The following is a 26,960-nucleotide window of genomic DNA, read 5'->3' as shown; positions in this document are numbered from 1 at the left end:
CCAGGCCCGCGGGGCCCAGGCGGGGCTTGGCTCTGCGGGACCAGGACGGAGAGCGGCCCAGAGGAGGAGGCTGGGCGGAGGCCCAGGGGGCGCGGTCGTGGCCCGGAGGCCGTGGCATTTCCAGCCCCGCCGCATTGCCCGGGCTGCTGTTTGGGGCTGGCTAATGATTAGCAGGAAAAATGTCACTCTGGGGCGGGCACACCTTCTGGGAGCGAGCGGCCGGTGGCAGGCAGAGGCCACCTCTGTGTTTACAGCCTGTGACGTGACAGAGCGGGGAACTTCCTGTTAACTGGTGACGCGGGTCGGGATTCTCCGGAGGCCACTCAGGTGTGTTCCTGCGTCTGTGTACAGCGAGAGAGGACCCTGGCCCAGATGCCTTTGGGATCAGAGAACCTTCTCTGAAGCCCCGAAGAGGAAGGAGGCCTTCCTGCCCGAGGTAAGCCAGCTCCAGCCATTGGCCGGGTGTCTGTCCAGCGGGCTGGTCCCCAGGCACCTGCCTCGGGCTGAGAGGCGGGTCCCAGCCGCAGTCCTCTAGCTGCGCTCCCAGGAAAAGTGTCCCACGTTCAAACACATACTCTTTGTTGCCCAACTTCCACAAAGTTAAACATTAAAAGAGGGGGCTGCTCTGGGAGTTTAGGAATTCAAGATGATTTCTCATCGAGCTGGAGCCCCTTTCATAGTGCGCTGAGCTCGGGGTGCAGGGAAAGCTGAGACCCCGCTGGAATTTGGGAGGTCAGGATCCCAGTGCTGGAAAATCACTGCGGCTCCACTGTTCCTTCCATGCACCTGTAAATGCCGTTTGTCCTCCCGTGGGAAGGAGAGCTGCTCTGAAGTCTCTGGAGGCCCGCAGACGGCCCTGAGTCGGGCAGGCAGGGCAGCCCTTCTGGACGTCCCAGTGGAGCTGTGTTGGTGCCTATTTATATTTACGCACAGACGTTTGCAGGCAGCCCCTTGCATGGATTTTGCTGCAGCTAATTCTCACTCACCCTGACAAGCACTCCTCCTTCCTTCTGGGTTTTGGCTTCATGCAGCTGCCGGGAACAGAACGTTTGCAGGCACCTTCGGATTTTACGATCTCAAACTACTTCCAGGGACCCAGAAATAAGGGCTTGTGTGTGTGGGTAATTAAGTGAAATGATAAAATTCAGCACTCTCCTTCCTGAGATCATTCCTTCCGACTATTTTTGCCTTGTCCGGGCAGTAGGGAATTGGTTGGTGGTTAAATCCTGTCTCATACAGTTTATTAAGGTGTAAGATTTTTAAGAAGACTTTGCAGTTTTTCACCTAGAAGTAGGTGCTTCCAGTCTTCCATCACAAAATGAATGAGAAGTTCAATCTCAGGGATCTGTGAAACTACTCCCTAGAGATATTAACTTACAAATTGCCTGCCATAGGTCCTAATGTAATTAAAACGAAGTGTCTGATTTCAGTTAAAACTTGAAATCGACTTCCTGATGGTTTCTTCCAACACACACCCTTCACGCCGAACCCCGCACACGTCAGCGTCTGCAGTAGTCCTGCCATGGGGTTCCTGTAGCTCTCGGGTGCTCCTACCCCGCCTACCCTGTGGTTCTGCTGGGCTCTTTGGAAACGGAGTCCCCCCTCCTTCGGAGAATAAGCCAGCATGGCCTGGGCAGGGACGGCGGCAGAGCGGAGCCCGTCACAAATGCTGCAATCTGGCCTGACTCAGCTCAGTTATCGGCATCACCTGGTGGACCTTAAGCTGCCACCCAGTTTCGACAGCGCTGGCCGCGCACTTGGCATTTATTGCTTTGGGTGAAATGTGTAAGCTTCTGTGACGCGGTGGTTCAGCTTGTCCTGCAGCCGCGGCTGGGGTGTAGCACTCTGGGGGACTGGTGCAGTCCTGGCTTGTTGAGCTGGGCTCATCGAACCTTCACGGTTGGTAAATGATTTATTTGGTGTTTCATAATTTGGGATCTGGAATCGGTCTGGGAAGGCTGGGATTTCACTTCGGCTTGTGTACAGCTTGCTGCTGAGGCTTGTTTGTGGGGGTCTCTAAAGCCTGTTTTAGATCACGGCCGGGGGCGGGGTCCACGGGGGCCGGGGTCCACGGGGGCCGGGGGCGGGGCCCACCGCGGCCGGGGGCGGGGTCCACGGGGGCCGGGGGCGGGGCCCGCCGCGCCCGGCAGCAGCACATACTTTGAACCTTACGTCACGCACACGGGTGGTTATAGTTTCGCACACATGCTGAGTTTGCTTTCCCAACAGACCAGAGGATCAAAGAGGGTGGAAAGCCTATGTTCCTCCTCATGAGCTGTGAATACCCAGTATCTCGCCTGAATGGAAAAGGGGTTACATCACACTACCCCTCAGTTTTATTCGGCAACCTGTATGATGTGTGTCTGCAGACTGAGGTGTGGCGGGTGTTCATCTGTGCCCCGTTTCACTGCTTGTGTTTCCGCTTGTGTGTCGCTGTGGGGTCTGTCTCTTTCGGTCTGCACCGGAAGAAAGGGGACTGAAGCCCGGGACAGGTGTCAGCTCATTACAAAATCCCACCGGGGAGGGGGTGTCTGGCGGAACCCAGCGCCCCACATTTTGGAGGGTTTGGATGGGTTCCTCAGGGTTCCTCCCACTCTCTCCCACGAACTGATGGGGCCGTGAAATCCGTGTGGATGCCAAAGCCACAGAAAACCATCCCCTGGTTAGGGCGCTGTGCACCACACGGTGGTGTTGAAGAATGTTTGAAAGAAAAAGACCCTTTTCTGAGGCTAAGGGGCTGTCGTTTTTGGGGACAGTTCCCAACCTGTTCAGTGGGTGATTTACCTTAAATGCTCCAGTGGGACCTCACGGTGCTGGTGACTGCATTGCATAGGCCTGTCGCAGGGGAGAAGGGGAAAATCAAAAGACAGCATGCGGAGATGGAGGGTGAGCAAGAGGGTTATCCAGGAACAAGGGACTGGAAGGAAGGGCCAGGAGGTGTACATGGCAGGATCCCCCTGCGCTGCCAGGGGGCCGTAAGGCCTTCCTCAGTCTACCCTGGCCTCCTCTAACTCTGACCTCTCCGAGCCCTTTCCCTTGCCCTCACTCTGCCCCAGCCCCAAGCCCTCTTGAACATGCCAGGCACGGTCCCACCCCAGGGCCTTTGTACTTGTTGTTCCTCTGCTTGGAAAGCTCCTCTGCAGATACCCGCGTGGCTGGCAAGCTCTCCTCCCTCACTGTTCACAGAACGCCTTCTCGGGAGCCTTTCTCCAGTTTCCCTAGTTGTGGTCATAGCCAGCCCACCCCCCACACACAACCACTTGTACACACTCTCCTGTTCTATTTTTCTACATACCTTTGGCAGCTTCTAATAAGTTTATGTTCTGTTTTTTCATTTTGTTGCCTGTTTCCCTTTCGATAATGTGAACTTGTGCGCAGGATTTCTTTTTCCCTCAGTGATTAAAACATCGTGACTGAAATGAAGAGCCGGAAGCCCGCGCCCCTGCATCTTGGTGAGGGCTTCCGCGGGAACGGTATGCCATCTGCATTCCATGATTTATACACGGGCTTGGGAGTAAGGTCAGCTAACACAGTGATTCTCAAACTTGAGCACGCGCCGGAACTGACTCCTTGTTGCGTTGCTTACACAGATTTCTGGGCTTGCCCCTGGAGCTTCTGAAGCAGCAGGTGTGGGGTGAGGCTGTGACCATGCTGAGAAGCTCTGACGAACCCATCCACAGGCACATGAGCTGGTAGGGGCTCCGCGTACTCTGAATGGCAAATGTTCCTCAGTGGTAGATTGTCACCTGCCTGCTTTGTTTTCCCAGGGGTGAAGAAAACGTGTGGAGATGGAGGGCAGCTGGAGAGGCATCCCGGCCATGCTGGTCGTCCTGGCGGGGCTGGCAGGTAGGGCTCTCGAGGGCTTGGCAGGACTTTCGTAGGCATCCAGTTGAAGTGGGCGGAAGGGAACCCAGAGGAGGCGGCCTGGACACGTGACTGCCAGAGGCTTCTTCCTTGGGCCCTTCCTACAGCGGGGTCTCTTTGGTTGGGCCCATTTCCTGCTCTGCCGACTGAGCTGCGGGAGTGGTCCTCCATGGGCCACCAGTCCTGTTCAGTGGGTTGTCCCTGGTGTGGGCGTTTGCCTTCCGTACCTGCCCAGAACTCATTGCTCTTGTTAAGATGTCCCGTCCTATGCCTGGTTTTCTCTTCTTCCGTTTATAACTGGCCTTCAAGGAAGGCCCCATTCAGGCATCACCTCCTCCCTGGAGCGCTCCTGACCTGGCAGTGTTCAGGGTGATAATCCCAGCTCCCATTTATTGACGGGCAGGGGCCCACTGCCTGTGAGACCTGCCATTCCTCTCATCAGCTTCTCCTCATCCTGGATCTCCCAGGGTGTCAGTCGGAATGGACTCCAGGGTGTCCCAGGCCAGGGTCTCCCGATCAGACTCCGCTTTGCAGGAGATGGAGCGAGAAGACGGCGGGGTCCTTTGGGTGACTGATATTCGTTCCCCTAGCTTTCTCTTGATTATGTCTTGTCTAGATTTCTTTGCTTCAGGTGTGTTTGTCATGTCTTTCCAACTAGGTTGTAAACTCCAGAGGGTATCCATCCTGTATTCCTTATGCAGTGATTTTAAAAGGCATTGTATCGAAGTATAATGAACATAGAGAAAAGCGTACAAGTCATAGAGGTACAGCTTGATGAAGTTTCACAAACTGAACACCTTCGTGTATCAATAGTGAGACCAAGCACCTCCCACGAATGCCCCCTTTCGGTCACTCTGATATTCCCTCCCCCAATATTCAATATTTATTGAGAATCAGAAAAGGCATAAAATAGTATAGGGACTATCAGAGTGTGTTATGGGCAGTAGGGAATGTTTTGTGAATTTTGGTTGGGGTGTGTGGAGATATTAAGCTCAGGGGACCAGGCTGTGGTGTTAACATGTATTTGGGCGCCGCGATGTTTGGAAACTCCTGGCTTATAGTGCTCAGTGCCAGGTATTAATAGGTGCTGGATAAACATTTGTTATCCAGAGTGGATAACAAACGTAGAGTGGAGAGCGAAACACCGTTCCTGCTTGTGTGGAGCTTAAGGACTTGTCTCGGGGCTAGCAAACCACACTCAGCACACATTTTAGGGACAAGGCTCCAAAGTGGCTATTTCAGCCACAGTGGCAAAGATCTCTTCTAGCAGCTCAGCGGGAAACTGATGTGCCGTGGGGTCTACCGTTTTTCTGAGGCAATTTTCCCCGAAGCTCTGTTTTGAACAAAGGGATGGCTCTGGCTGAGGCCTGGAGTTGGCTTTTCCAGGAGGGGAGAGTGTTTTGGGCTAATTCTAATGCCCCCTGGGGGATGGGGTCCATCGCAAAAGCCTGAAACCCTTGGATGTTTCATCTTGGAAAGTCTTGGAGTAGAGACACCTTCATTTATAGACTTGGCTTTGAATAGCTGAGCGCAGCCTCCATGGGCACCCAAAGGGTTCCTGCCGGCTCTCTCCTCTCTGCCTTGCCCCAGTGTAATGGATTATTTAGAACTCAACACCCTTATTTATTTGCTCAGTGAGTATTCACTGGGGGCCTGTTATGTGCCCTTTAGTTGCAGGCACCGGGATACGGTGATGAGGAAAACCAGGCACAGTCCCTGCTAACAAAGCTTACAGCCTAGCAGGAGAATCAGGCAGTATTTGAAAAATCAACATAAAATTACCATTGTGACAATTGCTTCGATGATTGAAAGCCTGTTATAGGATAATTCAACCTAATACTCTGGGAAGACTTCCCTGGGGAGGAGACAACTAGGCTGGGAGCTGAGGTGTAAGCAAGACTGGTATGCCAGGCTGATCGCTGCCTGTGCAAATGTCCTGGGGCCAGAAAGAGTCGGTGAGTTTGATAAATTTAGGATAGTCTGGTGGCTGGAGGGTGGAGTTTGGGGCAGAACTAAGTAGGGTCTTAAGATATGATAATGTTAAGGGTTATCTGGTCTTTCTCTAAGACGGTTGTGTTTAAAATACTTAAAGTCTGAGTATGGAGGTGGGAGGTAGGGGAGGGGTACCTGATCACCCTGGTTTGCTGAGAAGATCCCGCTGGCTGGCTGCCATGTGGATAGCAGTTCTGGGTGCTGGTGGCCCAACAGTGACGCTGGTGCCTCCTGCCATCGTCAGCGGGACTCTGCAGGCGCCTCAGGACCCCTCCCTCGCTTCTCAGTTTCCTTCTGACGGGCCCAACCCCTGATGTGTTCCGACTCCCATTTTCTTCCTCAGACCTGCCACGCCAAACCGTTTCTCTGCCGCCAAATCCACTGCATTTCCCTTTCTCCCTTCTGCTTTTAATTGTCTGCTTTTCTGTTCCTTTCCAGTGCTGAGTAAGAGAAGGGGGAAGGTGGGGGGCCCGCAGGTGCAGTGAGCAGCCTGCTGGAGAGAGCGGAAGAATGGAGGGGTCTAACCCCCAGCGGGGGAGACAGCAGGCTACTCCTCCAGGGAGCCGAGGGAGAGCCTTCGAAGGAGGATGGTAGGATCCGTGTTTGGGATCAACTGATGCAGGGCCGGCAGGAGGCACGGAAGCAGGCAGAGGGGCTACTGTTGGAGTGGTTCCCATTTCACAGATGGGAGGATGCAGTGAGTAGAAGAGATGCTTTTCAGTCCGGGCTGGAGCCTGTGGTTCATAGAGATGCCGGGTGGAGTAGGATCCTAGGCAGGGGGGGAAGCAAGAGGGCGGGGCTGCAGATGCTGATGTGGAAATTACAGTGTGAGTTAGTGAATAAGGATCTTGCAGGTGGATCAACTCCTGAGCTGGGCGGCCACCATGGCTAGCGGCCGGGGTAGTGTCTGGGAGGGGGACACTGAGCTTTCCCGTGGCTCTGCCCCAATTTGCCTGTTTGCTCTACAGAGGGAAAGGGGGAGCAGAGGGAAAGGGAGGTTTTGTGTGTGATGAAAGGTCTTATTTACAATTTTCTCATATTTGTTCTGTGCAGGGCAGGGTTACACACACCATAGCTGATAGGATTCAGGGAGAGGAAGGAGGCTCCAGGACCTCGCATTATCAGGATATCAGGCTTCTGAGTCACGAGGCAGGGCTGACGGCGCGTTTACCCATGGTGGGAGGCCAAGACTGCAGGTGATGCTGTCCGGGGAATGTAGTGCTTAGGACTGGGTGCCTCCTGTTTAATTTAGAGGTCAGGCTCAAACTCGAGGCGTTTCCATTTGGCCTCCCTCCCCCTCGCCTCCCACCTGTAAAGTAAGGTATGTGGCCTGCCCGTCGTCATGGTCACATGTTGCAGTCTGCTGGCTTGAACAAACTCAGAGTGAGATAACCTCTCTACCTCGGACCAGGCAGTGAGGGAGCCACGGTTTCCGAGGGGCTTGCGTACTCTACGGGAGCTGCTTAGATGAGCTCCTGGCAGGGAAGCCCGGGTCTCAGCCATCCTGGCATTACCCACATCCGAGCTGCTGGGCTCTGGCCACTTAGTTCTCACTGACCTGCATCAGGAGCCGGGGAAGAGTGCTGTCGTCACACGGTGGGGTGGGGAGAGCTCATCTCTTTCCTCAGGGTGCAGATTTGGCTCTTTGTTTTCTTTTGTCCTTCTTTTAAAGATGCAATTCAGGGCTCATGGAAAGAGCCAAGTTGGCACAGCGCTCTGGCTTCCCTGGGGAATCATTTCTGACTTCCCTCCCCAGGCTTTTTTTCTTTTTCTAAAATCCCAGATCAAAGGGATCTTTGGATCAGAGAGACTTGTCCAGGGATAAGGGAGGATACCCAGCAGGAGCAGTTCTTTAGAGTCTCACTGTGTCTCTTTTCTTATCATGCCCAGAGACAAAAGAAGAATAGCCATCATGTTTGCCCAAACACAGGAACAGTCTTAGTTAATTCTGACTTTCCCTCAGTTCTGCCTCTTTGGACCCCGCAGGACCCCCTCCTTGACCTTGACCCTGGCTGCCTCTCCCGCTGGTCCAGCTTCCCTCTGGGACACTGTCTGTGTAGCAGTTCCTACTCTCGCATCAATCTGTCCTTGTAGCCGGCAGTGCATGCTGGGTACTCAAGTGATGTGTTAATGTATTAATGCCTGTCCATGGTGTGGAGTCTCCCCAGAAAACTATAAGGCTGTAATGAGATTCTTTTAGAACCTGTCTTACAAGTTGACCTTATGAGGTTGGAAGGAGAGGGGCTGCAGTGATTTGGGGGCAATCAGTGTATATGGCAGACTGCCTGGTGGACCCACCGGAATCATAAAGCTCCAGAAGGTCAGAGGAACCCATTGCAGTCTTACTGCTGTGGCAGGTGGGGCTTAGAAGAAACCACAGGGTGTGGTCTGCCGGGGGTCATTTTTGCTGTAAACTCTGAGTGAGATCAGAGGGGAAAATAGGAAAGAGTGAGAATGTCTGAGTTTGGGTCCCAGCTCACCGCTGTGATCACAAGTCCGGGGTATTGCTGCTCTTCATTTCTTCATTGTTAAACAATAGGTGGTAAAAAGATGAGCATAAGAGATTTTGAAGACTATCCTTTGCTGTGCAAGTTCTACTTTGAATTTTTATTGCAAACATGGGAAGGTCTTGAAAACTCTGCCTGCCGATTGGCTCCTCTAAGATGATTAGAACGTCAGTCCTAAATGGCCAAAAGATTTCCTGAGCTCTTCCGGTGTAGAGCATGCTCTGTCTCAGGTGATTATGACTGAGGTCAGGTGAGCTGAAGAGCCCTCGATGTACCCCATGTGGAAAACCAGTCAGAGATTGTCACTCCAGTTAAAACCTGTGTCATAGTGCATCTGGTGAGCTACGGGTTGAATATGGTGAAAAGTGTGAAGGAAACAATTTTACTTAAATCTGTGACATTCTTGGCTTGTCTTACAAATCAACACATCCCTTCTTGCACGTCACATAATAATGAATGTCTACTGAGTGCTTGAGGGTCGTGTGAAGGGCTTCACGTGGATTATTATATTTGGCTTTTGGAACAAGTCACCGTGGTACTAGTGACCCTGTTTTGCAGCTGAGGGGAGTGGGGCATGGAGAAGTTGAGAGAATTTGTCCAGTGAGCCAGCAGCCTCACCTGAGAGTCCGTGATCTTATGCTTGTGGGCCACCTGCCTGTCTGATGGGGTTTTAAACCCAGCGCTCGATGTGGTGAGACTTGTACCAGGCTGCCAGACTCATCACTTGGTTGTTCTCATTAAGAGAGCCCACTCCCCTACATCCTTCTACCTTTCCTTTTCCTCTCTTTGTATCTCCCCACTCATGTCTCTTCTGGTCCTTAAGAGGCGAGGTGTGGCCTCAGTGACACACAGTCTGGTTCTCTTGGTACTTGGTACTTGGTACTGACTCAATACCTATCACCCCATGAGAGTGTACTCAGGATGCAACTGTTGTCTCTCTCCAGCTGGATGCCTTCTCTGTCACCCTTGTTCCTCCAGCCCCAGACACTGTCCTGAGCATCCCATCTGGGGGCTCTAAGGGTGCAGGGGCATGCATGGGGCTGTGATCACCACATGCTGGGGCCCGCATTCTCTTTGTGAAGAGAAGCTGCTCTCCACCTTCCTCTCTGAGCCTTGGGATTTCCTCAGAGGTGGGAATCAAAGATCCTTCCCATTTTACTGGGAGGATAACTCTCCTTTCATAGTAAAGGTGAAAAACTTGCCTTAAATAACAGCTGGGCTAGGGGGATGCTCTTGGGGCCAGGCTGGGATCAGGTCTTTGAGGTAACATCTCTCTGGAGGTGGAGGAATGGCGTTTTTTTCTTCCAGTTTTGCCGGGAGTACTGAGAACTGTGGAGGGAGGGATTGGAAAGGAGGGATGGGTGGCTTCCTGTCCAGTGGGGAGATATGGTGTTGGAACCAGGAAGACATGGAGTCTGACCACTGGCTATCCAGCTGGTAAATACAGAGGGTTAAGCCTTACGGTTGACTTGCATAGATCCATTCACTTGCTGCCTTGAAAAACTGGTTGCCTTCCAGCTTCTGGATCCAGCTATCAAATCATAGAAGGTCCCAAGAACGCAACGGTGCTGGAGGGCACAGAGGCTCGCTTCAACTGCACCATCTCGCAGGGCTGGAGGCTCATCATGTGGGCTCTGAATGACACGGTGATGCTGAGCATCACACCCACGGAGACCATCATCACCAACGACCGCTTTACCTCTGCCAGTTATGAAGAGGGCAGCAACTCCATCTCTGAGATGATAATCCATGACGTGCAGCTCCAGGACGCCGGGCGTATTAAGTGCAGCCTCCAGAACAGCGACCGGGATGCCTCTGCTTTCCTTTCCGTCCAAGGTGGGTACCCAGGTGGCTCTGAGCGGAGAAGGGGGCGTCCGCTGGGCCAGACGCCAGGGGAATGGAAGGACCCTTCGGAGTTCACGTCACAGGTGATGACGGGGCTGCTGTCTGCTGGAGTTACACTTGGAATGAATGATTCCAAACCAACGAATATCCATTGTTTTGTTATTTGTGATTTCTTACCCCCCTTCCTCACCGATTCTCCCTCTACTTCCCTTCTTCCTGCTTCTCTTGTCTCTCTTCTCCTTTCCCTTTTCTCTCACTAATATTCTTAAATACAGGTCTTACCACTTTCCCATCTGATCTGTGTCAGTCCTGATAGCTTTGTTCTAGCCCCGGCCAGTTGCGGTCACTGCTCTTTCATTTAGGGGGGGCTACCAATCCTTGCCTTTTCTCTAGTTTCTTATATGCTTGACTCTGTCTCTTTGCCTTATGTCATGGATGCACTTTGAATCATGCTTTACCTTTTACCTCTTTCCAGCTGAACTCCTCCAATCTTTTATTCTTTCCTGCCTCCAGCAGTTCTTATAGCCAAAGGTGTGTGTTCACGAAATACACCAAGTGTTTTAGAGAGGAGTAAATGAAATTTATCATAATGGACGACTTATTTTTCTTAGAGGGAATTGTGAGGTGCTCCAAATCATGCTATTTAGTGAAAAAAAAAAAAGGATGCTTTACAAGAATTCAGAACATCTTTATCAAAGTTTAATCACTTTGCATTCCTTATGTAATTAGATGGTATTTATAGACCCACTGGAGCTAGTAGAGCTCCTGATTTCTGTGGCAGCATTTCTTACAGCAGACCACATCATGGTTTTGAAATTTTTCTTATGTCTATTTATTTGCTTGTCTAGGAGAAATTTTCAAACATTGGATTTGTGTTAATGTTGCATCGAATCCAGTTTGATAACGTTTGGTAGAGATGCATGCCTACCTATTTCTACTTGCCCTTTTTTTTTTTTTTTTACTTAGCCAAACTGTTTTCTCTTTGCTTTTATGTGTCTTTAATTTTATGAGGTTTAATGATATTTTCTAAATAGTGATTTTATGAGACTACCTGGATTATTGGCTTAGTTTGCATGACTAGATTCTTATTAACAATTTGAGGTATAAGGGAAAGAACACAGGAAAAACGGAATCAAAGACATGAGTTCTGGTTTGGCTTTCATCAGTTACTAGCTTGGTGACCCCTGAGGTGACTCAGCTTCTTCATCTTTAAAATGGGGATAAGGCTCCCCTGCCCACCTCACAAGTTTACTGTGAGGATCCAATGAAACAATGACTGAGGATGGCTTGAAGACTCCAGAGTCCTGTCTGATTCAGTTCATCACGCACACAGTCGGGAGCCAGAGTGGTCTAGTCGTTCATGATGCTAAGTTCAGATTCCAGCTTTATCACTTCCTAACTGTGTGACCTTGACCATGTTATTTGATGACCTCATGCCCTAGTTTCCTCATCATAGGGTTGTTGTGGGATCACATGAGTAGGTTCATAGAAAGGTTTTAAAACAGCACCTGGGTCCTAGCAATCTCCATATAGCCAATTGCTGTTATTTATTGCATTCCCAAGAAGAGCACACCCTTGTGTTAGGCATCTGAAAGGGGACTCAAAGATGAATAGAGTAAGGCAGAGTCCTGCCCTCAAGAACCTTACCCGAAGAGTAGATAAGGCAAATGCATGAATAACATTGGTGCACCAGAGAGGCTGGCAGGGACCCTGAGGGGGAGACAAGCTCAGGTTTGAACTGGGAAGGGGGATGAGAGAATAAGGAAAGCCTTCATGGAAGACTCCATGGTGAGGTGCCCTTATGGACTTCGGAGGTCTGGGGATGATAGGCAAAATGGAAAAGCGAGAGAGGAGAAGGGCACCCCTGGATCAAGGAAACAGGGTCAAAGGCATGACTTATTTGATATAGCATATCAAATTCATAAATCCGTGGTTTTATAGCAGCTTTTCTCAAAGCTATGCATTTATAAAGTTGTCTGAATATGCCTAAACATGCATTTTTATATGTTGGTAATTACTGTAGCTTTTGGCTTTAATACAGATGGAAGAACAAGCATCTAGGGATGTTAAATTCTTTCCCAAGGTCATGAAGAAGGAACCCATAGACCGGGGACCGAACTTGGTCGTATTACCCAGGTTGCAGTGTTCTGAATGGCACTTTGTTCCTAGAGGAACAAATGTTCTCTAAGCAGCAGGATGTCTTTCAAGGGAAAAGAATCTTAAAAAACAGAGGAGACATCCATTTTATTTTTAAAATGAATTATCCAAAGATTTATTTTTTTCCTCCTCGTGTATCAGCAAGAAAAATAAAGACAGCTTACATAACTCCATACTGAGTCATCCAAAATCTATGTGAATGTTCTAGTCATCACCCTTGTATAAAGTGTTTGTCGTGCTACTCGATAAGCTTTGTGTAAGCCAATGGGAAGAGTTGAATCACAAATATATATAGAAAAAGGAAATGCTTCAGACTGCTTCACTTGTCCAGTCTATCAACCACACACCAAATTCTAGACCTCATGTGTTTTGAGGGCCACTAGATTTGAGTTCAAGATAGTCCGTTATTAATTGAGGCAATACCATTGCTTCCAGCTTCTGTCATCTTAAACCTCTCCATCAAATGAAACAATGAATGGAGAAAAAGGAATAAGGACAAAACCGTTTAGCTTTGAGAGACAGATCCATTCTCCTCTCATTGTTGCATTTACAGTAATCCTTGCATTAGCAAAGGTGCTCTACTGATTCCCAGAGACCACTGAAGAAAGGAATAATTGGCAATTTAACATTTCAGGATAGGAAGAGCTTTCAGAGCTGATCCAGTTCCATCTAGTTTGGGAATTCTTGGGCATCCCCTAGATCCTTTCAGGGTCTGTGAAGTCATGACTGTTCCCATAATAACACTGAGATGTGAGTTGCCTTTCCTACTCTCATTTCAGTGGTGCACAGAAAGGCTTCCACTGTGCATTGGGAAGGTCTGCATAGCCCAGAGGATCCACATTTCCTAAATGACCAATGAATAATGATACAGTGTCATGCAAGAGTGAAAGATCAATCAAAGTGCCAGATAGAGCAGTGGATTTTAATGTAAAAGGGAATGAAAATTCCTTTATATAGTTACAGTTTCCACAGTGCAACTAACCTGTAAGAAACCACTACTTGCCAAGATTTGGTACAGTATCAAAGACTATCCTTGATTATCTGAAAAGCCTTCTCATTGTTCCACCTATATATCCATGGGGGGTCAGATTTTTTTTAATATACTCCAACTAAAGCAATATATTTTAACAGATTGAATGCAGAAGCTGATATGAGAATCCAACCAGACATTAAAGAGATTTGCATAGCACTGGGTGTTATATGAAAACAATGAATCGTGGATCACCACATCAAAAACTAATGATGTATTGTATGGTGATTAACATAACATAAAATAAAATTAAAAAAAGAGAGATTTGCATAAATATAAAACAATGTTCTTAATAATTTATTTTGGCTTAAAAATATAGGTATTTTTTCATAAAAATATGTTAATCTATGTTAGCCTATAGTGGGTTATCACTGTTATTATAAAATAAATACTTAAAAATTTCTAATTTCAAGTATGGTAAATATTGGTAGGTAGGATCCACATAAACAAAAGGTCTTTGCAGTCTTCATGATTTTTAACATTGTAAAAGGTACTGAAACCTAAACATTTGAAAACCCCTGATCTAGTCAAATTGTTTCATTTGACCAGTGAAAAACAGAGAGCCTGAAAATGTTCCAGGTGATGGCAATTTTGTGGGAAATCCAGGATTGAGAACAGAGTTTTTGATTCTTAGTCCAGTGTTCTTCCCATTATGTTATGCAGCAGGGAGGCTATTTTAATTTGGATGTTCCAGTGTTTATGTGTTTCACTAAGGCTGTGTCTTTACCAGAGCCAATCCTCAGGTTATTTTGTTAATATTAGCACACACAGCACTATTTTCAGGTGGGTTGTTTACAGTGTTCACATTGGCATATGCAGGTGGGTCCTTAATAAAAACTTTAAAATACTTTGGGTATTCTATTCTGATACGTGATTTAGGGTAATTATTTTTATAATTAGATTTGATTTTGATTTAATTTGTAATTGGGAGAATACTTTAAAGAACTATCATGGGAAGTTATGTTTAAAAATGTGTGACCCCAAAAATAAATAAAATGAATCTGACTGACCAAAGGCTAGGAGAAACTTGGTTTCCGTAAGACTTTGAGATGTATTCTCCTTACAGTGGAAAGAATGTAAAGGTTTTTCCCTTCTCGCTTTGGCTTCCAGGAGAACTTTGTGACCCCACTTTAGTGGTTGTGTAGCCTTTAATGGAAGGCACATTTGCCCTCTTTCCCATATAATTTATGCTCCCCTGGATCCTGATTTTTATTTATTCATTTTCTCTGGAATAATCTGTTTTCTGGTGAGCAACCTCACCTTCTTTCACGAACCTGGAAGGTATAAATAAAGACACAGATAAAACCTGAGTTAAGGTTCTTCATACAGACATAGCCAGTTTGGACTTGGGAAGATAGCACTCATGAAATGTGATTTGAAGGAAAAATTAAAGAAAACCTGGAACCAAGAGAGTCATGGTCACTCCTTCAGAACATTTCTCTTTTCTTCTCTAGTTATGGGGGAGTTGCTCATTCCCAGAGGCAACCTTATAGTCCCTGAGGATAAGCCCTGTAATGTGACTTGCCATGCATTGGGCTGGATCCCTCTCCCGTATATTTCCTGGGAGATCGGTGTTCCGGTGAACCACTCAAGCTATTATCCTGGTCCGGAGCCTAACGACCTCCAAAGCGCAGTGAGCGTCTTGACTCTCACACCACAGGGCAACGGGACTCTGACTTGCCTGGCTCACATGAAGGGCCTGAATGCCCACAAGTCTGTAACTGTGAATCTTACTGTGGTTCAGCCTTCTTGGGGTAAGTGAAGACATTTTGCTCTCTATAAAAAAATTATTGTTGCGTGCTTATACTTTATATATGGTGTTCTTAATCAACAATGCCTATGACAATTGTATAGTGACCTTGACTTTGGGTAGGGATGGTAATGGAAGCAATCAGCATCAGCTTCATGACTCTGTGATTCCACTTGCTTTTATTTATTTATTTATTTATTTATTTTAAAGATTTTATTTATTTATTTATTTGACAGAGAGAGAGAGAACAAGTAGGCAGAGAGGCAGGCAGAGGGAATGGGAGAAGCAGACTCCCCGCTGAGCAGGGAGCCCGATGCGGGGCTCGATCCCAGGACCCTGGGATCATGACCTGAGCCGAAGGCAGCGGCTTAACCGACTGAGCCACCCAGGTGCCCCTCCACTTCCTTTTAAATTTCATCTTCAATGTGTCGTTCTTTTCTACTTACTTATGGAAACCATTAAGAACCTTGACAATTATTTATCACAAAACAGCATCAATTCAGTGATAAATATTTGAAGGTAATGTTTCTCTGTAGCTTTTATCTGTTGTTTCAGTTTAATCCCATCCCCTGGGCCAGTATGAGACAAGTTCTTGTAATATTTGAGGAGGGTGTACAGGTGCCCTTGGATTCCTTCCAATCTTAGTAGAATTATAGTTTCAATTTTTTAAAATTTTTTTTAAAGATTTTATTTATTTATCTGACAGATAGAGAGACAGCGAGAGAGGGAACACAAGCAGGGGGAGTGGTAGAGGGAGAAGCATGCTTCCCGCTGAGCAGGGACCCCGATGTGGGGCTCGATCCCAGGACCCTGGGATCACGACCCGAGCCGAAGGCAGATGTTTAACGACTGAGCCACCCAGGCGCCCCCGTTTTTTTTTTAAATTTTTTTAAAGAGGTTTCATTTTTTTTTAACCTGGCAAATCCACAGTGTATTTGAAAGTACCAAGTCTTATATTTTTTTCTTTTTTTAAAAAATTTTTTATTGTTATGTTAATCACCATACGTTACATCATTAGTTTTTGATGTAGTGTTCCATGATTCATTGTTTGTGCATAACACCCAGTGCTCCATGCAGAACGTGCCCTCTTTAATACCCATCACCAGGCTAACCCATCCTCCCACCCCCTCCCCTCTAGAACCCTCAGTTTGTTTTTCAGAGTCCATAGTTTCTCATGGTTCGTCTCCCCCTCCGATTTCCCCCTCTTCATTCTTCCCCTCCTGCTATCTTCTTCTTCTTCTTTTTTTTTTTTTCTTAACATATATTGCATTATTTGTTTCAGAGGTACAGATCTGTGATTCAACAGTCTTGCAAAATTCACAGCCAAGTCTTATATTTTTTAAAACTCAACTAAGTGACATAAATAAGGTGAAATCAGAGAGGGAGACAAATCATAAGAGACTCTTAACTATGGGAAACAGACTGAGGGTTGCTGGAGGGGAGGTGGGTGGGGGGATGGGGTAACTGGGTGATGAGCATTAAGGAGGGCACGTGATGTGATGAGCACTGGGTGTTGTATGCAACTGATGAATCACTGGACTCTACCTCTGAATCTAATAATACACTGTATGTTAATTAATCGATTTGAAATAAAAAGTATTTAAAGTTTAGATCCCCAAGAGAACCTACTGTAGGGTCCTCAGCATACACAGCCTACAGGGCTGCAGAGCCTGCTTGAGCTCTTGAGTCAGCCCAGGCCAATGAGAAAACATGGGGCCCAGAGCTAGAGATTGGCTTTAGCTCCTTCGTTTTGCAAAAGAGGGCAGAAAGGGAGGCCCAGAGAGGTGCTGTGCTCTATTCCAGGTCATGCATCAGGTTGAGGTGGAACAGGGCCCAGAAGCCAGGGAAGGGGTTCCTTCTTGGTGCAAAGATTTTCCCACTACAAAAACACCTTTATTCAAAGTTCAGAACAAAGCTACAGCCAGAGCAAGACTGATGAAGAACAAGAAGAAAAAGAAGAAGAGGAAGAAGGAAGAGGAGGAGGAGGAGAAAGAGGAGGAGAAGAGGAAGAAGAGGGAGAAGAGGAAGAAGGGGAAGAGGAAGAAGAAGAAGAAACAGTGTTTCACAGCATTTGCCAAGTAAAGGCTCTGTTTTAAGTGCTTCTCCAATGTTAACCAAATTAACCTGCACAACGGGTCTATGAGTGGATCCTCATCCAGCTAGATGTCTGAGATTAAGATGATGGCAGGGTTGGTTCCTTCAGAAGACTGTAAGGGAACGATCTCTAGGCCTCTCTCTTAGCTTCTGGTATTTGCTGGCAGTCTTTGGTGTTTCTTGTCTTGTAGAAACATCAGCCCAACCTCTGTTTTCATTTTCACATGGTGCTCTCTCTGTGTGCTTCTTTGTGTCCAAATTTCCCTTTTTTTTAATAAGGACTCCAGTCATATTGGATTAGAGGACCCATCCCATCCAGTATAAATTCATCTTAGTTAAATTATGTCTGCAATACTCTATTTCCAAGTAAGGTCATATTCTGGGAATACTGGAGGTTAGTACTTAAACATATGAATTTTAGGGGGACACAAGTCAACCCATGATAATGTCTCCATGAACCCGTAAAAAGCCATTCAGAGTCTACCCTGTGGTCAGTACCAACGATTCTGTGCTTTGCACTGCAGGGATTGATCCTCAGTGCAGTGAGCAAAAGCTTGCTCCCCTGTTGTTAGGACCTTGCCCCCTGTCTCTGACTTAGATGTCCCCAGAGACCAGGCAGACAACAGAAATGAAAGCATGAGTGAATACATGGTAGAAGATGGAGTGGAGTGGCCCATTGGGAACCAGACATCATGCTCCATCCACATGGAGCAGCCAAACCAGTACCAGCTGGTTGTTGCTAAGAGGAAAAGGGATCCAGGACTGCCAGATCTTTGATGTGGATCTGGTGAATATCAATGCTTTTGAGGGTGAAAGGCACAGAAACCTGTGTTTCTTTGATTTTAAGTCAAGATTAATTTATTTTAGCTTATTTTTAAATGTTTTTTAAATATTTTATTTATTTGAGAGAGCTAGAGAGAGAACACAAGCAGGGGGAGGGGCAGGAAGAGGGAGAAGCAGACTCCCCACTGAGCAGGGAGCCCAACGCAGGCTCAATCCCAGGACCCTTGGATCATGACCTGAGCTGAAGGCAGACACTTAACAGACTGAGCCACCCAGGTGCCCCTCCAGTTTATTATTTTTAATAACTAAAACCTTTAGAAAAGTTGCAAGACTAGTACAATGAATACCCATGTACCTTCACCTAGATACAACAAATGTTAATATTTTGTCATGTTTGCCTTTCTCTCAGCCTTTTTTTTTTCTGAGCCATTTCAGAGTTTATGACAATTTACCCCTAAATACCTCAGCATGTACATCATAAGAACGAAGGCATTCTATTTAACCACACTTGATGTAGTTGGCAATCAGGAAATGTAACATTGACACAAGACTGTTATATAATACACAGTCCATATTAAAGTTTCACCAAGTATCCTTTATAGTGATTTTCTTCTCCAAACCAATGTCCGGTCAAAGACCATGCATTGCCTTTGGCTATCAGGTGTGTAGTCTCCTTCCTTTACTCTTGAATGCTTCCCTCACCTTTTCTGTCTTCCCTGATATAAATACTTTTGAAGGGTCCAGGCCATTTTTGCAAGATGCCCTTCAATTTGGATTTGTCTGAGGTTTTCCAACATACTTTGATTTGAGGCTAAATATTTTAGGCAAGTTGTGGGTAATGTCATGTGGGCTCATGATGCCAATTTTCTCTATCGTTAGTAGTAAGTTTAATCATTTGGTTAATGATTCCTCCATTGTAAAGGTCCCTTTCTCCATTATAATGAATATGTAATCAATGAACACTATATGAATATCCCAGCGGTCTTCCCCTTAATAGTTTTTGCATTCATCAGTAAGTCATTGCTTGAATCTGTTGTTTCTATGGTGATTGTAAAAGAATCATTTTCTGGCTCCATCATATTTTTATATTTGTTGGTTGGTAGTCTTCTGTAAAGAAGAGACTTCTCTCTCCTTTTGTTTTTCTTTTTTTAAAAACGGTTTTAGTATGGACTTATTTTTATTCAATACACTATAAACTGCTCCTGTCATTATTCATTTTGATGCTCAGATTGCTCCAGATTTGTCTAGTGGGAATCCTTTCCAGCTGGCTCTGGTGTCCTTTTGACATGGCCCTATTAGTTTTTGAGCACTTGGCCCAATATGATGTTCTGAACTCCCTTTCGTTTCCCCTGTTCTATCCTGGAATCAGCCATTTCTCCAAGGAGCCAATCCAGCTGCCTTTGAAGCTATTTAAATATGATAAAGTATGGTCGAAGCTTTGAAAGGGAAGATTTAAAAAAAAAGTTCCATTAGCACCAAATGGAATGAAATTGACTGTTTAAACCACACATCTTAACAAGGTAACAGTGCAACAAAGAGGTCTGGTCTGATTGATGATGCCCCGTAGAGATGGATTTTAGAGATTCACTTGCCTGCAAAGTTCTTCTTTTGTAGGCAAGGGCAAGGGGCACTTAATTTCCCTTGATCAGGTTTAATTCAGTGGAGTGCTTCCTTCGTAGGCTAGGACTAGGGAAGTTAGCGGCCTTAATTATGGCAGCTAGAGTCCCTGCAGCCTCAAAGGGAAGCACGGTGGGTGCCTTGCAATGAGTCTTACTTTATTGGACCCATTTGGAAAAGGGTAATTTGTTTCTAAATTATTCATCAAGATCCAGAGCAGCTGGTGGCTGGCTGCATGTTGTGTATTTTATGCAAGTTTTAGTAGCTGAAGACCTCATTACAGACCCAGCTGCTGGTGTCTGGGAGGCTTCTAGGAGCACAGCCAGGGGTACGGAGAGCCCCAAACGAACATGCCTGTGCTGTGCAGTCTTCTCCAGGAATCGATAAGCATCCGTCCTGCCACCCATTTCCTCCTGAAAGTGCAAGGAGTCTGTGTCCATTGTGTTCATTTCCGGAACAGTCCCTGTGAGTTGTTGCAGGAAGGATAGTGGCAGTTTAGGAAGGCTAATTAGTTCAAGCCTAACAATCATTGATTCTTGAAAGAAAAGCATGCTGAAAGGGGTACTGCTAATGATTTTGAAAAGATCAATTTTCTTGATTCCAGAAGCAGCACAGACTTCAAGCACTGCAGACACAGGTGCACCTGGGAGGTGGGAGCCCCTCTCCTGCCCGCCTGGGGATGAGCACTGTCCATCCTCTGTGCACCGAGCTGCGTTGCTTTCTCTGTTTTCTCACTCAAGTGAAGCGTTAGAGCAAAGCAACATTTTTAGGACAGAGGAGCATCTGGCAGAGCGCAGCGATTCCTGGTTATAACCTTAGTTTTGTGAGGAGTGGCAATTTTGAGGGCAGACCGAGTGGGGGGAGTGACAGTCCTGGGTCGCAGCCCTGGGTCTGGCTGTGAGACTCTGGGCAAGTCGCTGACCTCTGCGGCTCAGTTTTCTTGCCTGTAAAATGAGAGGGAGAAGAATAGGGCGGAAGTTCTCTCTCCTGGCTGCCCGTTAGCCTCCAGGATCTTTGGCCCACAGGATGGGCTCAGGCGCCGCCCCAGAGGTTCTGATCGAATTGGTTTGTGTGCAGCCTGGAAATTGACATTTTTAGGAAAGCTCCCAGATTCCTGGGCAGTCAGACCAGCGGGCTACAGAACAGGGAGATCCTGAAGAAGGCCTTGCCTCCTGGCCCAGCCTCATCCGATGCTACTATCCACACAGACTTGGACACCAGATGGCTTGGGCTCCGATCCCAGCTTGCCTACTTACTTGCTGTGTGGCTTTGGGCAAGTTACTTAACCTCTCTGTGCCTCAGTTTTCTCATCTGTAAAACTGAGATGATAATAATATCTACCTCACGGTCTTATTGTTGGTGTGAGAAGTAAGCGGGTTAAAACGTCTGAGGCACTCAGGACAGTCCCTGCCACAAAACCCACAGGGCAGCAGAGGGGACAGCTGCTGTCTTTTGTTTCACTGATTCGGAGACCTCCCGTGTCCCCCCCCCATCAGCACCGGAGTGTGCTTTACACGTGCGGCTGGTGGCATTTTGTACTGACCAGCTGGTTTCAAGAAATTCCACGTGGGCTTTTAAAACTGAGCATTTCTGTGAGAGCATCTGGGAAGTACTATCTTCCTTTTCTGCACAGATGGGAAAAGGACAATCCTGAAGCTGAGATTAAAGTTGCACAGTAAATTCAGTCATGCAGTGCTGACGTGCACGGTTGTGTGAGGGAACGTAGGGAGGAAGGCAAGGGGTGTTGGACCTGGAGGTCATCTTCCTTGGTCACTAGGTGCCCATACACATCCTTTCTAGCAACTCTGCCATTTGCCTTGAACCATTATGTCCACACCCTTCTCTAGGGCACAAGTCAGGGACCAGTGCCCACCCGGACTCCCCATTTCCCGTAAGACCAGGGCTGTATCTTCCCAGAAGATATTCCAAGTTGGATGCACAACATGAATAGAAAGACAAGAGTCACAGCCCCGGGTTTTCTCCTGGTCTGAGTGCCCTTGTCCAGTTCACTGAGCCTCTTTGTCCCAAGTATCTTATCTGCGCAATGAAGGGGTTGGATTATGGACAAGGTCATTCCAAGGATCCGTGCTTTCTGTCCACTCTCCTGCTTTTTATCAATATATGACCATTATTTATTTTTCTTTCAATCGGCTGTAAATGTACTCATTTAAAAATTAACATCCCACTGAAGTGTCTATGATATATACGTGTGTGTGTATTCATGTATATGTCATATATGATAAACTAAAAATTATTATTAAAATAAAGATTTTTCCATGCAGCTCCGGTACCAAATTACACCTCATCATGGCTCATACACCATGCTTCTCTGGGGGGAGGGGGCTCCACTGGAGTAGAGAGAGAATGTAAGTCTTCCCTTGTTGTGGAACTCCAGGGGAGATCTGACCCCCAGTGGACTGTGGTCACAGCATATAGGAAGTGAAAGAAAGAGCCATGTGAGGGCACCTGGGTGGCTCAGTCTGTTAAGCGTCTGCCTTCGGCTCAGGTCATGATCCCGGGGTCCTGGGATCGAGCCCCACATCGGGCTCCCTGCTCAGCAGGGAGCCTGCTTCTCCCTCTCCTTCTGCCTGCCCCTCCCCCTGCTTGTGCTCTCTCTCTCTCTCTCTCTCTGTCAAATAAATAAATAAAATCTTTAAAAAAAAAAAAAAAAAGAAAGAGCCCCATGGCTTCTGAGACCAGTTGCTGTTTTGGTGAGAGTTTGGGGCTTTTAGGTGAGAGCAGGCATCACTTGCTAAACTTGGTGGTTAAATTAAGAGACAAGAGAGTGAGTGAGGTCACGATATCACCTGGTCTCTTCCTTGGTTTGGTCACCAAATCCAGTGAGGTGGCCCTTCCCCCCCCCTTTAAATAACTCCTCCCTGAGGAAAAGCAGCTGTTTGTGTGCTAGATCAGAGGAAAGCTTGTCACGTCCAGACTCGGGTGACAGAAGCTTGGCACACTGAACATTTTCTCCAGTAGGGGAGGAAAATGCCCTGATAGGGAATGTTTGAGTAAGTCAACAATGTGTGCTGACTTTTTCCAGTATGATTTTCAAGCCCATCTCTTGAATCTTGAGCCAGACCTTAATGTTTAACCCCAGCTCTCTCCCTTATTATGAAAGCTTCTAATATTTGCAAACTTCAATTTGTAACAAGTTCCTCAGACTGATTTAGGATGACGTCAGCAATCCTGAACGTGTGTGTTGTGCCCTGCACTGTTCTCAGCATTTTCACATACGTCCTGAGTCACTGAACAGCCTGGGGGGTGGGGGGCAGGAATTGTTGTGGATGAGTGAGCAGAAACAGTGGCCATGAGATTTCACTGGATCCACTGACAGGAAGCCCAAAGCTCTTTGTCTGTCGCAAAGCTTCCGTGTGGTGACCTGAGTTTAAATTCCATATTGTGATTATCATAAATGTGGTTTGGGACTTAATTTTTTTTTTTAATCACATCCATAGGAGGGAGATTATGGGAACATCCTGTAATGTGGCAGTTTGCTTGGGAAACATTTCCATTTTGGGCATTCTCAACATGTGGGTCACCAACCACCTGCATCGGAATCACCTGGGCTGCCATTCCAGACCCCCTGACTTGGCACCACAGCGGGCGGGCTCTGAATCTGCTTGTGCAACAACCATTCCCGGTGATGCTTGGGAATTTTGTTCTCTGTGTAGCAAGTGGATAACTTGTATTACTCTCTGGATGTGAAGAGACTGGCTTGTTTGAAAGCTCCAATTGCAGGGGGCCTGGGTGTGAGCGACTCTTGTTTTCGGCTCAGGTCATGATCTCAGGGTCGTGAGAGCAGGCCCTGTGCTGGACTCTGAGCTCAGTACAGAGTCTGCCTGTCCCTCTCCCTCTGCTCCTTCCCCAGCTCTTTCTTTCTCTCTCTCAAATAAATAGATAAAAATAAAATCTTAAAGCTCCAATTCTGGGGCTGAGGAGGGGTGATATGGGAAGGGTAGAATACTGTCTCCACCACCTCCACCTTTCCTGGGGAACTCTTTTCCTATCTCTATCTGTCCCAACTCATCTTAGAAAAATGGTGGGTGATGTGGAGATCCATCCTCCCCCCGCTTCCTGTCCCTCCATCCCTCCCTCTATCCATTCATCCAATGTGCCCAATACGTGCCAGGTGCTTGGGATATAAGAAAAATAAGACAGCCCTTGACGTCGAGGGGACTAAATTTTGTTTAGATAGTAGCAGATGTGTAAGAAGAACTGGAAGTGATAGCAGTCAATTTCACAAACATTTAATGTGACAATGAACAGGAGAGGTTTAAAAAAAGGAAATTAAAAAAAACTATTATAGGTAATGCAGAGAAGCTTTGCACAAAGAGCAGAAGACGAGTATCTTTTTATATTGTGTAATTCTTCAAAGCACAGAGTTCTCTGAGTTTTAGCACTTGCTTAGAGTCAGTCCTTGTATTATTTTGCAGTGGAATCCTTACTTGTCCATGAGTTACAATTCAGGTGGTTGATGATCGTAGAAACCAGGGTATTAGTGATCATCTCTAACCATTACCACAAGGTACTCTGAGCCTTTAACTTTGACAAAGGCTTAGCAAATTATGATTTCAAGGTCAATTTTCATGGGAAACTCTAAGGGAGAACACCCAAGAACTATTTTCCTCCTATAAGCTCTGGTTCCAATGTGCTGGAAAGGCTGTTGATTTACAAACTCTATCTTCCTTCATAGGAAGTCTGTTGTTTCAGTATTTTCTGATGACTTGCATTTAATAAAATAGCACTCATTCACAATGAGAGTCCAACCAAAAGCACTCAGGGTTGAGTGGCAGAATCTATTGAGTAGCTCTTCACATTTGAACAGATCAACTTAAATGCGGTTTGACCTCAGCATGGTTCAGGAGGGGAAATGCAAAGCTGGATAGGACCTCCTTGCAGTTCTCACAAACCCGAGGCTGAGCAGTGCTGTCTAGCGGGACTTTCTGTGATGAGGGCAATGCTCTTCACCTGTGGGAACTGAGCACTTGAAATGTGACGAGTGTGACTAAGGAGTTGAGTATTTAATTGCATATAATTTTGGTTCATTTAATTTGAATTTAGATAACTGTGTGAAGCGTGCTGGACAGCCCTGGCTAAGACAGGACTGCCCTACATCAAAATGGCTTTCTCTTCTCCCTTCCTTCCTGCCCCACTCCTTTTCACTCCCTGCTGGCACCTGCCTATCCATTCTTTTCCCAACTCCATGACTACTGGATACAACAAGAGGGCAAAGCGGACCTTAAGGAAGGTGGCTCCTGAAGAGCCGTGGGAAACAGCAATCAGCTGATGAGAAAGGCGTTCTCTGGGGTGTGGGTGGGCTGGGGCTGAAAGCCTTGAAGTACGTTCCTTTAGATGTGACACCTCTTCAGTTCGTCCTCATTTCTTTTGGACTCTGGACCCTTGATGGGTGGGAACATGGAAGGGAGAACCAAATGCCAGTCTTGCAGTCTTGTTCAGCAGTAGTTGCTCAGTAAGTATTTATTCCTTGGCTAAATAAAGGATGTTGGAGTGTGGTAATTGCTACTCCAACCTGGGAGCTGTTGCTCCTTGCCATCTACTTTCCCTTTAGGACTGGTAGAGGGGCTAACCAACGGATACTGAGACTGTGTTGCTCAGGGGTATTTGTTGGCAGCAGTAAGTATCGTAATGGCAGATCCTGTAGAGTACTGAATATCTGAGCACGCTCCAGAGAAGTTGGCCCAAGACACCCAGCTGTAGCAGGCCGAATAGTTGTAATATTATCGGAAAACAAAATATGACTTATAGGGTGGTAGAATCAGTGGTTACGTACCCTGGACAGCAGCAAGCACCACTAAATACATTTTTTTCCCCTCTCCTTTCAACCTTATAGGCAGCATTGATAAAGCAGGTACATCCTTGCCTACCTGGGCCATAGCTCTGCTTGCAGTATCCTTGTCATTGCTTTTGATCCTGATAATTGTTCTGATTATAATATTCTGCTGTTGCTGTGTCTCCAGGCAAGAGAAAAAAGGTAATTTTTTTGTTCATATAGATTTGTATGTATTTTTGAACTTTTGGTACAAGCACTTGAAGTTCATTAGCTCCTCAGCAATTTCGTAAGATGCGTTGACCTTCAGAGCATCCTTCACTTGGAAGTGGACATGTGAGCTTCAGAGAATGAAAGGACTTTCTGAAGAAGGGATACATTCCTTTGGGGCCAGGTGTAACCCCTCCAGGGAAGACTGAGATCTTCACACTCTTCGGAAGGTGAAGAGACAGTACCTCTCTGAGCAAAGACACTGACTATTTGAATTTGTGCATATTTTCGAGGATGTAAGGGCATTATAATCTGCCATTCAGATGCTATGCTTTTTTTTCTAGAATAATACCTATCTATCTGAGCACATTAAAAGATTATTTCCTATTTTGTATAATTCCAAATTGCCTTTTGCAGGCAAATGTTTTAGTGGTAGGAAGAAAAAGAAGGTCTTCTGTCAAGTAAAAATAGTACAGATAAAATTAATAAAGATAATTACACATTTCTTCTGAATGAGGTCTCTTGAGGTACTCAAAAACGGTGGCCTCGTTTGGGGGTCAGGTTCAAATTCGTGGTGGGCTCATCAACATTGGGGTGGGCTTGTCATAGAATTCAGCTGTTTGTGACTCCAGAAACCAAAGGATCTTTGTCATGTGGTTGGCTCAGGACTTTCCAAGTGCTGAATGTGTCCAGCCTTACCTTTCTTTGTCTCATAAAACCTCACCTATGCCTATTTGAATATTTTCTACAGTTAAATGATTTTTCTTAAAATCAGACTTCTGATATTAGGCTATGTGTCAGTTTAATTGCATTTAAAATTTTATTAACACTAATTGCCATTTGATGAGCACATTTGTGGCTGTGTCAGGCACTGTGTTAATTACCTTACATGGAATACCTCTCAGTGAGATATTCTGTGTAAAGTGCACAGTTACGTTGTATCTAGGCTAATTGTCTAGCCTAAGCCCCTGCGTGGATTTGGTTTGGGATTGGGAATTAATTCTGTCATACAACTTAATTCCTTAGGAAACAGAACATGAAAAGTAGTAAGCCTCTGTTGGCCCAGATTTGACGGAAATTTGCTTTTACCTGGGAGTTACCCTATATGCCATAGCAGGATTACTCAAGTAAAATACACTGGATTTTAAAGGAAAACTATTGGATAACTACATTTTAATTGAGAAGTGACTAGGATTGTTCAGTGCCTTCAGGTTATTATTTTCAACATTAGCTACTGTCGTGTCGTTGGAGGACATTCTGGTTATTTGGACTTCTGCTTCTCTTCAGCTGTGTTTCTGTGTGTTCCACAACAGCCTAGTA

At 46.4% G+C, this 26,960-nt stretch overlaps 1 protein-coding gene across 1 annotated transcript in view; it reads left to right on the top strand.

Moving 5' to 3' along the window:
- Positions 1 to 686: 686 nt before the first annotated feature.
- The window catches only part of IGSF5 (immunoglobulin superfamily member 5), a 38,930-nt gene continuing 12,656 nt past the window's right edge, over positions 687 to 26,960 (top strand). The window contains exons 1-5 of the mRNA XM_078071747.1: positions 687 to 1,899; positions 3,768 to 3,846; positions 9,882 to 10,199; positions 14,850 to 15,149; positions 25,494 to 25,634. Coding sequence (XP_077927873.1) covers positions 3,789 to 3,846; positions 9,882 to 10,199; positions 14,850 to 15,149; positions 25,494 to 25,634 — 817 coding nt within the window. The 5' untranslated portion in view covers positions 687 to 1,899; positions 3,768 to 3,788. The remainder of the gene's footprint in view (positions 1,900 to 3,767; positions 3,847 to 9,881; positions 10,200 to 14,849; positions 15,150 to 25,493; positions 25,635 to 26,960) is intronic.

The sequence above is a fragment of the Halichoerus grypus genome, chromosome 1, assembly GCF_964656455.1.
Source record: "Halichoerus grypus chromosome 1, mHalGry1.hap1.1, whole genome shotgun sequence".
Classification (NCBI taxonomy): Eukaryota; Metazoa; Chordata; class Mammalia; order Carnivora; family Phocidae; genus Halichoerus; species Halichoerus grypus.
The sequence above is the reverse complement of the archived record's forward strand: the minus strand, read 5'-3'. Positions and strand labels throughout refer to the sequence as shown.